We start from the raw sequence: 12168 nt of genomic DNA, 5'->3' as shown, positions 1-12168 counted from the left end.
GCTTTTTTTTGTCACCCAGTTGACTACGTTTTAGCCTTGGATGTATGTTAACAGTTGGTTGCTTTCTTCCCACCCCTCATGCCTACACTGCTTTGGGACATCACAATAGTGAAGAAGCATTGAGAGCTGCATCTGTCAGAGGACGATAGAGAAAATTGGATTTTTGTAAGAACTTACCATAAAATCCTTTTCTCTGGGTTCTCTGACAGATGCAACTCCCACCCCTCTATATGGGGTTGGTTGTGTCTTCTTTCACTGCTTACTACGAAACTGAGAGCACATTGTGTCTGGGGTTATGTTGTAAGGGATATATATCCCTATAGGCTTGCCGAGTGAAAACTTTTCACTGCCTAGTCTACTCCTGTAGATGGCGCATAACCCAATAGTGAAGAAGCATTGAGAGTTGCGTCTGTCAGAGGACTCAGAGAAAAGGACTTTACAGTAAGTTCTTAGAAAAATCGAATTTTTTGTCTTCTAAACACTGCTTGCAACTAAACTGTTTGATGCCAGCAGAGTTTGAGGGGTTATGCCTGCAAGGACAGCCCCCTTAGGCATGGTGAAGTTTTTTTTTCCTGCCTAGTGCCTATTCCTAGAAGGAGGAGCATAACCCTATGAGTCATGAAGATAAGGAGCTGCCTCTGTCGATGAACTTCAGAGAAAAGGATTTTACGGTAAGTTCTCACAAAAATTCAGTTTTTGCACAAAAGTCCATCACCTGCTGCAGCCATGATCCTGGTAAAACCGCTTGCTGCCAAGGATGTTTCTGTACGTATGCTGGGCAGCAAGCTGTTTATACTTTGGTTGTCTGACTTACCTTTTTTTTAGCTTTGGATAGAATGCAATGGGATTAGAACAAAATCAGCTTCTCATCTCTGATATATTTTGTCACCTGCAAATCGGAAACTTTTACCAGACTCAAACCTCAACAGGCTATCTCACAACTTTATAGTATCTTATTATCTAGGTTAACGGCTGTCCCTTCCACTCCACTTATGTTACGTGATGGACAACAAATTTGATCCTGTCCCTAGAGAAAGAAGATTGGTCAGAAATATGGTTGGCCACCCATAAATTGTCACAGAATATTACAGCGTTGGAAACAACCTTTAAGGTGCTGTCCAGATGGTACCTTGTTCCAGCGAGAATAATGAAGTACATTTCAGGTTACCTCTCAACTTGCTTTCAAGGCTGTGGCGAGCCCGGCATGTACATACATATCTAGTGGACCTGCCCCTTTCTATGGCTTTTCTGGGATTTTTCAGATCTTTACCTGCCTGTTTGATGTCGCCAAACCAAACCCCCAGATTGCCTTTTTAAATCATAACACCCAGGGACTGAGGAGAAGCCACTTTAAGCTCCTATTACAAGTCACTATAACAAGAAAACAAACTATTGCCTGATCCTGGAAAATATCTACACTCTGAAATTTGGCTACTAAACCATAGGGTCACTCAAGCGAATACGAACTGAAAAAGCTACTATATATCCCTCTTTCTGCAGAAACTGTTGCTTATTTATGTAACACTTGTACATTCTTGTGCCTCCTTTGTTCTAAATAATAGAGGGACATTTATTGATCCTTAAGGTATTTCAACTTTTGCAGTCAAAATGGGATAACACCTACTTTTTATTTGTTACATGTTCTCATTCACATATAGTAACCTAAAAAACTAAATAAAAATTGCTGCTTATCCTTTACCTGTGTAAAAATAAGAGGGGGGGGGGGGGGGCGGTTGAGGAGCCAAGTTTATTATAATTACCCCGTCTGTAGTGTGCTGGCAGATTGAATCAGTTGTAAACTTGCTTTAAATGCTGTCTATCCTAACAAATGGTTAAAGATTCCAGGGATTGGGTGGTATTTTGTATGATGAGAATAGATTGCAGGTAGATCAGTATATCTCTGATGCTGGGTTCACAATTATCCTTGGTTTTTCGACTTATGTTTGTATTTTTTAAATGTGTTGGCTGTAACCGTTTGACCTGTGTTGTTGCATTTGTCTTCTGTTTTCCTCCTTCGAAAGGGAAATTAAATATTTAGCAACATTGAAGCTCGATTACAGACAGTTATGTTCTTTTAATACACAGTGGCACATAATGAAATATGCACAAAGCTTTCACAAATCACTTTGTACAGAGATAGTATAACTTTTGAGGAACATCATGGAGTCTTAACAGTTCTACAGTAAAATTGAGTGGAATATATGATGCCAGAGTAGGCAGTGTAATTAAAAAACCAAAAAATACTGTCGAGCATTTTTTTTTTTTTTTTATCTTTGCAACCTCTTTAACCACTTCCATACAGAGCAGTTAGACACCCTTCCTGCCCAGACCAATTTTCAGCTTTCAGCACTCTCACACTTTGAATGACAATTGCTCAGTCATGCTACACTGTAACCAAACAAAATTTTTATCATTTTTTTCACACAAATAGAGCTTTCTTTTGGTGGTATTTGATCACAACTGGGTTTTTTTTTTTTTTTGATATATGCAAAAAAAGAGCAAAAATTTTGAAAAAAAACACTTTTTTTTAGTTTCAATTATAAAATTTTGCAAAAAATTAATTTTTCTTCATACATTTGGGCCAAAATGTATACTGCTACATCTCTCTGGTAAAATTAACCCAAATTAGTGTATATTATTTAGTCTGTGTGAAAGTTATTGAGTCTAGAAGCTATGGTACCAATTATTGAAAATTGATCACACCAGATGTACTGACTGCCTATCTCCTTTCTTGAGGCCCTGAAATGTCAGGACAGTACAAATACCGCCCAAATGACCCCTTTTTGTAAAGTAGACAGTCCAAGGTATTTAGTAAGAGGCATGGTGGGTTTTTTGAAGTTGTAATTTTTTCCCACAATTCTTGGGAAAATGAAGAAAAAATTTATTTTTCTTTTTTTTCCCACAAAGTTGTCAATTTATAAGCTATTTCTAACACATAGCATGTACACAGCAAAAATTACACCCAAAAATACATTCTGCTACTCCTTCCGAGTATGGTGATACCACATGTGTGAGACTTTTACACAGCCTGCCCACAAAAAGAAACTCCACGTCCAAGAAGCACCTTCAGGCGTTCTAGGAGCATAAATACACATAAAACTTTCTTACTACCTATCACACTTTTCAAGGCCCTAGAGCACCAATACAATGGAAAAGTCCACAAAATGACCCCATTTTGGAAAGCAAACACTCCAACTTATATTCTATGAGGCATTATGGGTCGTTTGAATGTGTCATTTTTTTCCACAAGTTTTTGGAAAATGTGGGAAACAAATGAAAACCTTTTTTTTTTTTTACACAAAGTTGTCAATTTATAGGATATTTCTAACACATAGCATGTAAATAGCAAAAATTACACCCCAAAATACATTCTGCCACTCCTCCTGAGTATGGCAATACCACAGGGCTCAAAATAGCCTTGAGCTACTAGCCAGGCCTTAAGAGTTACTCGCCACTTGTTGCCCCACCCAAACCCCACCCTGCTCCGCCCCTAAACACGCCCTCTACATTGCAGAGCGCCCACAGCATGTCCCCTTAAATTGCAGAGCGCCCACAGCATGTCCCCTTACATTGCAGAGCGCCCACAGCATGTCCCCTTACATTGCAGAGCGCCCATAGCATGTCCCCTTACATTGCAGAGCGCCCACAGCATGTCCCCTTAAATTGCAGAGCGCCCACAGCATGTCCCCTTAAATTGCAGAGCGCTCGCAGCATGTCCCCTTAAATTAGAGAGCGCTCACAGCATGTCCCCTTACATTGCAGAGCGCCCACAGCATGTCCCCTTACATTGCAGAGCGCCCACAGCATGTCCCCTTTCATTGCAGAACGATCATCACAGCATGTCCCCTTTCATTGCAGAGCGCCCACAGCATGTCCCCTTTCATTGCAGAGCGCCCACAGCATGTCCCCTTTCATTGCAGAGCGCCCACAGCATGTCCCCTTTCATTGCAGAGCGCCCACAGCATGTCCCCTTTCATTGCAGAGCGCCCACAGCATGTCCCCTTACATTGCAGAGCGCCCACAGCATGTCCCCTTACATTGCAGAGCGCCCATAGCATGTCCCCTTACATTGCAGAGCGCCCACAGCATGTCATCTTAAATTGCAGAGCGCCCACAGCATGTCCCCTTAAATTGCAGAGCGCTCGCAGCATGTCCCCTTAAATTAGAGAGCGCTCACAGCATGTCCCCTTACATTGCAGAGCGCCCACAGCATGTCCCCTTACATTGCAGAGCGCCCACAGCATGTCCCCTTTCATTGCAGAACGATCATCACAGCATGTCCCCTTTCATTGCAGAGCGCCCACAGCATGTCCCCTTTCATTGCAGAGCGCCCACAGCATGTCCCCTTTCATTGCAGAGCGCCCACAGCATGTCCCCTTTCATTGCAGAGCGCCCACAGCATGTCCCCTTTCATTGCAGAGCGTCCACAGCATGTCCCCTTTCATTGCAGAGCGCCCACAGCATGTCCCCTTTCATTGCAGAGCGATCACAGCATGTCCCCTTAAATTGCAGAGCGCCCACAGCATGTCCCCTTAAATTGCAGAGCGATCACAGCATGTCCCCTTAAATTGCAGAGCGATCACAGCATGTCCCCTTTCATTGCAGAGCGATCGCAGCATGTCCCCTTAAATTGCAGAGCGATCACAGCAAGTCCCCTTTCATTGCAGAACGATCGCAGCATGTCCCCTTTCATTGCAGAGCGATCGCAGCATGTCCCCTTAAATTGCAGAGCGCCCACAGCATGTCCTCTTTCATTGCAGAGCAATCACAGCATGTCCCCTTAAATTGCAGAGCGCCCACAGCATGTCCCCTTAAATTGCAGAGCGATCACAGCATGTCCCCTTAAATTGCAGAGCGATCACAGCATGTCCCCTTTCATTGCAGAGCGATCGTAGCATGTCCCCTTAAATTGCAGAGCGCTCACAGCATGACCCCTTAAATTGCAGAGCGCCCACAGCATGTCCCCTTAAATTGCAGAGCGCCCACAGCATGTCCCCTTACATTGCAGAGTGCCCACAGCATGACCCCTTTCATTACAGAGCGCCCACAGCATGTCCCCTTTCATTGCACAGTGCCCACAGCATGTCCCCTTTCATTGCAGAGCGCCCACAGCATGTCCCCTTTCATTGCACAGTGCCCACAGCATGACCCCTTTCATTGCACAGTGCCCACAGCATGTCCCCTTTCATTGCACAGTGCCCACAGCATGTCCCCTTTCATTGCAGAGCGCCCACAGCATGTCCCCTTTCATTGCACAGTGCCCACAGCATGTCCCCTATCATTGTACAGTGCCCACAGCATGTCTCCTTAATTGCAGAGCGCCCACAGCATGTCTCCTTAATTGCAGAGCGATCACAGCGTGCACTTACCTGCAGCAGGCGGCTTCTCATCAATCCAGTGCGTCCTCCGTGTCTCCCTCCTCCTCCTCCTCCTCCTCGGCCAGTTACAATCGTTCGCCTTTTGGCCAATCAGGAAACACCTGCCTCCTGATTGGCCAGTAGGAGGATCAGGAGGAGGATCCCTGTGACAATAGCGAATACTCATTCGCTATTGTCACACAATGGGTGGGCTCAGGACGCAGTGCTCTGCTCCTAGAGCCCATCCTTTTCTAAAAAAGAAAGTAAAAGTAATCGCCGGCTGCTGTTAATGGCGGCGGCGGCGGCATGCACAGCTCGCCATCCTCAAAATTCCACTCGCAAAATGCTAGTAGGCGAGTGGAATTTTTGAGGGCTGAATACCACATGTGTGAGACTTTTTCACAGCCTAGCCATATAGAGGGGCCTAACATCCAAGGAGCATCATCATGCATCCTAGCCACTTGCCTAGGCCTATTTTTGACATTTGGTGTTTACAAGCTAAAATCAGTTGTTTTGCTAGAAAACTGCTTAGAACCCCCAAACATTATATATTTTTTTTTAGCAGAGACCCTAGAGAATAAAATGGAGATTATTGCAATATTTTTTATCACACCGTATTTGCGCAGCGGTCTTCCAAACGCAATTTTTTTGGAAAAAATTCACTTTTTGTAATTAAAAAATAAGAAACCAGTAAAGTTAGCCCAATTTTTTTGCCATAATGTAAAAGATAATGTTACGCCGAGTAAATAGAAACCCAACATGTCATGTTTCAAAATTGCGCACGCTCACGGAATGGCGACAAACTTTGGTACTTAAAAATCCCCATAGGCGACAATTTAAAAATTTCTACAGGTTGCCATCTTTGAGTTACAGAGGAGGTCTAGGGCTCAAATTATTCCCCTTGCTCTAACGATCGCGGCGATACCTCACATGTGTGGTTTGAACACCGTTTACATATGTGGGCGGGGTTTCTGTATGTGTTCGCTTCTGCGCGCGAGCTCGCGGGGACAGGGAGCTTTAATTTTTTTTTTTTTTTTTTACTATTTATTTTATTTATTATTTTTTATTTTTACACCGTTTAAAAAAAAAATTGATCATTTTTATTTCTATTAAAAGGAATGTAAACATTCCTCGTAATAGAAATAGGCACGACAGGACCTCTTTTTTGTGAGATCTGGGGTCAAAAAGTCCTCAGATCTCACAAGTACACTAAAAGATAGAAAAAAAAAAAAAAAATTATTATATAAAATGAAAAAAAAAAAAAAGGACCTTTAAACCGGTTGCTAGGCAACAACATTTTCCGTAGCTCCGGTCCTCCAAGACCATAGAGTCAAGTGAGGGCAAGCTTGCCCTCACTCGACATCCTGTCTGTGAGGATCTGGGACCGGATCGTTTTCCCCGCTGCCGGCGGGTCCGGTAAGCGGGGAAAAGGACCGGAACGCGGCGGGAGGGAGGGGGCGCCTCTTCCTCCATCCCGGAAGGGTGATCCCATGGTGAATCCGCCGCTGGGACCACCCTTATCGGAAAGCCAACCGTCCACTGTTAAAAAAAATACCAGGGTTATGGCAGCTATCTGCTTCCATAACACCGGTATTTAGGTTTAAACGGAGGACGTATATAAACCTTTTTGGACTTGGACATGGTGGCTGTATGAAGGGTGACAGGTACTCGGGTACTTTGTTGGGCAGGTGACAGGTACTCTGGTACTGATGAGCAGGTGGCAGGTACTCGGGTACTCCGATAGGCAGGTGACAGGTACTCGGGTACTCTGATGGGCAGGTGACAGGCAGGTGATAGGTACTGATGAGTAGTACTGATACTGATAGGTGATACTGTAATGATGGGTACTGATGATCAGTACTGATACGTGATAGGTACTGATGAGTACTGATGAGTAGTGATGGGTACTGATGAGCAGGCGGCAAGTACTCGGGTACTTCAGGCGTCAGGTACTCTGATGAGCAGGTGGAAGGTACTCGGGTACTCTGATGGGTAGGTGACAGGTACTCAGGTACTCTGATGATGGGTACTCCGTTGACAGGTACTCAAAGTACCCGAGTACCTGTCATCAGAGTACCCGAGTACCTGTCATCAGAGTACCCGAGTACCCGTCATCAGAGTACCCGAGTACCTGTCATCAGAGTACCCGAGTACCCGTCATCAGAGTACCCGAGTACCTGTCATCAGAGTACCCGAGTACCCGTCATCAGAGTACCCGAGTACCCGTCATCAGAGTACCCGAGTACCCGTCATCAGAGTACCTGAGTACCCGTCATCAGAGTACCTGAGTACCTGTCATCAGAGTACCCGAGTACCTGTCATCAGAGTACCCGAGTACCCGTCATCAGAGTACCCGAGTACCCGTCATCAAAGTACCCGAGTACCTGTCATCAGAGTACCCGAGTACCTGTCATCAGAGTACCCGAGTACCTGTCATCAGAGTACCCGAGTACCTGTCATCAGAGTACCCGAGTACCTATCATCTGAGTACCTGATGGGCTGGTGACAGGTACTCGGGTACTTTGATGGGCTAGTGACAGGTGCTCTTTATTGGGGGGGGGGCAATCAGTGTGTTTGGGGTGCACTGTAATTGGTAACTAGCTGTTACCACAATCTCTTCCTCACACAGGATCAGTGTGTGAGGAGGAGAACACGGTGACAGCTAGTTACCGTGTTCTCTGTTGACATTTGTGACCGGCTGTGATTGGACACAGCCGGTCACGTGGTAAAGAGCCAATTTCATTGGCTCTTTACCTAGATCGGGGATCGACTCTGTCCGAGGGACGAGCCTCGTCCCCGATCGCTGCTCTGCGCGCCCCCGGGGGAGCGCATTGCAGAGAGAACGAGCGGCTCGTGCTGGAGCCGCTCATGTGATCGGCTGTGATTGACACAGCCGATCACATGGTAAACAGCCAATTTCTATTGGCTGTTTACCTTGATCAGGGATGGGCTATGTCCGAGGGACAAGCCTCACCCCCGGGGGCGCGCAGTAGAGGGGAGATCCGGGCGGCGTCATATGACGGCGGCCCGGATCCTTACAACCACTTTGCCAACGTCATTTTACATGACTCGGTATGGAAGTGGTTAAATTTGGAACTTTAGACTGACAAACTAGTTTGGCATTGAAATACATATAGTATGTTTTAACTGTGTTCAGGTGTGTCCAGGTATTTCTTCCACACAGCTCGTCCTGACCTTGCTTTGGCCCACTACAGTTAACGTGTAATTGTAACAGAAGGAAGGCAGTTCTTGCTGCAGTGGGCAAGAGTTAACAACATATGTTCACTTTATATACTTGTTTTAGGGTTTGCCTTCCTTCCTTAGTCACTCTTGTAATCCAGATATTCCTACCCGACAGCTTAACCACTGTCCTGACCTTACTTTGGTCCACTATAGTTCAGGTGACACTATCGTGGCTTACAGTTCTTGCTGCAATGGGCAAGAATGCACAGAATGCATGCACTTTATGGGAGACTTTCTTTAGGGCTCACATTTTCTGCCACTGCCATCGTCTCCTGGTATTCTCGCACATCTGGCATCTTCACTCTTCAGCCATTGAGCAGTCACTGATGATTTACTTTCTGCACATGCATGACTCCATTTTCGGCATCTTAAAGATGCTAGAAATAAGCTGGGAACATATCTGCACTGCACGTGCACCAAAGGCAGTGTATGCAAGTAATAAATTTGCTAGGAGCATGGGAATAGCCTATTTAGACTTTCCAAGCTCCAACATCTAGCAATCTTTCTGTTTTAAAGCATAATTGAACTTTCAGTTTTAAGTATAACTAAAGGTAAAGCTTTTTTTTCCTAGCTTTGGATAGAGTGGAGAAAGATTTGAACACTGGTTTTGATTGCTATTCGTGCCCCTGTTTGGAAGATTATTACCTTATTTGTCCTGTTTACCATTATCACTGGGAGTGAAAAATTCACAAATATTGCACAGAACAGGATTAGAGGGGAAATATTTCAATGGGGACATTACCTTTGAAGGGACATCCTCTCACTTCCTGTTGTGGCTATGGAACGGGAGGAGAAGGGATATCTCCGCAGTGGGATAGAGATGGCAAGAAAAACTGCCAGGGGGTTATAGCCCTCTGTTGCAAAAAACATCAATACAAAATGTATACAAAGTCTCAGTTCTTTAGAAAGTAGCCGAAACCAGCATGTCACAAAGAAGGATCCTTTCTCTCTGTGTGGAAACAGTGGCCTATCTGGAGAGGTCCTGAGGCTCAGTGGTAAAGTCTTCCCTAAACTTTGATGCTTAAATAGTATTATGTACTCAATGTTGTGAACATTAACCCCCACAAGAACACTAGTGAAGAAATATATCCAAAAAGGGGACAACCAACCATAATAATAAAAACTGATATTCCTACCCTTCCCCCTTCTTTCTAGAAATAAAAAGAAGGAAAAATGATTTGGTTAAAGTTAGAATTTAACTATGTGCTGCATGCTTAAACTCAACATTAATGAGGAATTCTAGTATAAGATTGCGTTTTTGTGTAATAACGTTATACTTTTTTTTTAAGTTTGTTTTAGAACAAGTGGACATCACTCTTCCTGAAAACTCAATCTGGTACGACAGATATAAACATGACATTCCTGTGTTTCACCTCAATGGACAGTTTCTGATGATGCACAGGGTAAACCTTAAGAAGCTGGACAAGTCCCTTAGTAAACTGGACCTGCAAAATAGAGAAAACTGACCGATTAGTATTAATTATTCTGTGTTAATGTAGTAATCCAGAGCAACCAATGAGATTGCATCACTGTATGATTGTTCTACATGTTGCCATGAGCTTTTGCACTTTGCACCTCATCGGTACTCTTTACATTGCCTTGAGTAAAGCTAGCCATACATAGCTCAGTTTTTTCATTTAGCCAGTAGGCTAAAAAACAAAAAAACAAAACCAATTCCCTCTTTCACACATTGTAGGTGGATGGTGGAATCCCCTCTGTCAGAATACAATAGTGCAGCGGGGAGACTCCCCTGCTGTCAGAATACACAGATCAGCACCGCAGCCGATGATCAAGTGGCTTTTATCAGATGGTGACTGAACAGAAGTCAATTGGTAAATCCACTCCTGTTCAACTGCAATGGCCACACATGGATTGCAATTCGGCCGGTCCCTACTGATTTTCAAACCATCAATGGCCACCAAAGACAATTAATATACATTATCAATATTATGGTGTTCACTAAAGCAACCAGTAAGTGCAGAATACCAGAGTAGATCAGAATGTATCTTACTTGAGTACAGCAAATTCAAAGTTGGTTGTTATTGGTTGATTTACATTAAACATTGTCATTATTCGCTGCATTACTTTGTTGCATAAGACACATGGATCTTTTATATTACTATATTAGTTATTGTTAAGCGAACTGCTAAAGCAGCAGATTAAAATATATCCATACAAGGGAAACGTATTAAAGTGTTTGAATAGCCATCATTTTTTATATGGTTTTGGATAGAGTACAGAAAAAATGAAAACCCCTATCAAGTATTTATTGCTGTCTGTGTCCATGCTGGGAAGATTCACACTCTCTTGCCTCTTGTCACTGGGGCAGAGAATAATAGGAACTCCAAATTTTACAGTGTCACCTAAATAAAATCTTCTAATGGGAATACCATCTAGAGAGTTCCTCTTCCTGTTGCATCTTTTGGAACGCAAGTGAATGAAAATCTCCCCAGTGTAACACAGACAAAAAAAAAAAAAAAAAACCCCCGATGGATTTTAACCCTTTCTTGCTGTATTCAAACTAAAAAGTTAATTCTGGCTATACATACCCTTAGTGCTGAATAGTAGGTGCAAAAAGGTGCCAATTTGTAATTCCCTTGTTAGAATAATCCCTCTAACAGCTCTGCCAGAAACTTCTGAAACTCCTTTGCAAATAAAGACTTTCTGCAATTTTGATATTTGCTTAAGCAAAGTACCACATGACTGTGCTCAGGCCTTGTTTGTATCTCCTCTCCCCATACCCCATCAGTCAGCCTTGGGGAAAGAGGGGGGGGGGTTGCATTTTATATATATTTTACTTACAGGCTGAGCAGTTTTGTTGCTGGATTTGTATATATAAAGTACACCTGTTCTTTAGCTGTCACACCTGTATACCTATTATGTACCAGAGGAATTTTTGCTACATGTTTGTTTCTTTATTTTGTTATTTAGATAACAACATAATGTATTGATTAGGGTTTTTATCTTCAAATGTATTTTATTTTTTATTTTCTATACAATCTATAGACAAAAAGACATTAAAAACCATTTTTTACTTTGAATTTCATTAGCTAAAAAAATGGCATTACTGCAAATAAAAAGGACAATTGTTATTCTTTCATTTGTCCCATTTAAAATTACATGAATTTTACATTTCTGGTATAAAGCAGTGTAAAGTTATTTACAATTTAAATAAAAGGGTATTTCCTTTTTAATTTTGTGCATTTTCTTTATGTATCACTGATTTTGAACAAAAGGTATAAAAAAATATAAAGTTTATTAATGATTAAAAAAAAGCAGCCAATAAATAAATAAGTAAAAATACATAAAGTAAAATAAGGATGGGACGAAGTTTATTTGGGCTTATTGGGATAATTCTTTAGTTAACAGAAAAAAAAAAAAAAAATATATATATATATATATATATATATATATATATATATAAATTATTAGATTAAAAAAATAAATCTACATATACTTAGTACATATTGCGTGATGCCCAATACAGAAATTATTTCAGTTCTTCTTTAGTGAATAATTTCACCATTTACAAATGTCTGATTTTCCTACTTTTCTTTTCCTGAGAATT

At 42.5% G+C, this 12168-nt stretch overlaps 1 protein-coding gene across 2 annotated transcripts in view; it reads left to right on the top strand.

The window, feature by feature from the left end:
- LOC309544730 (glutaredoxin-like protein C5orf63 homolog) overlaps positions 1-10264 on the top strand; it is a 112684-nt gene extending 102420 nt beyond the window's left edge. For both annotated transcript variants that reach the window (XM_082243698.1, XM_082243699.1), the window contains exon 4: positions 9890-10264. In XM_082243698.1, the coding sequence (XP_082099824.1) occupies positions 9890-10066 (177 nt within the window). In that variant the 3' untranslated portion in view covers positions 10067-10264. The remainder of the gene's footprint in view (positions 1-9889) is intronic.
- Positions 10265-12168: the final 1904 nt, after the last annotated feature.

This window comes from Pelophylax lessonae (genome assembly GCF_965119305.1).
Source record: "Pelophylax lessonae genome assembly, chromosome: 1".
Taxonomy (NCBI): domain Eukaryota; kingdom Metazoa; phylum Chordata; class Amphibia; order Anura; family Ranidae; genus Pelophylax; species Pelophylax lessonae.
Note: the sequence above shows the minus strand (reverse complement) of the source record. Positions and strands in the feature narration are given on the sequence as shown.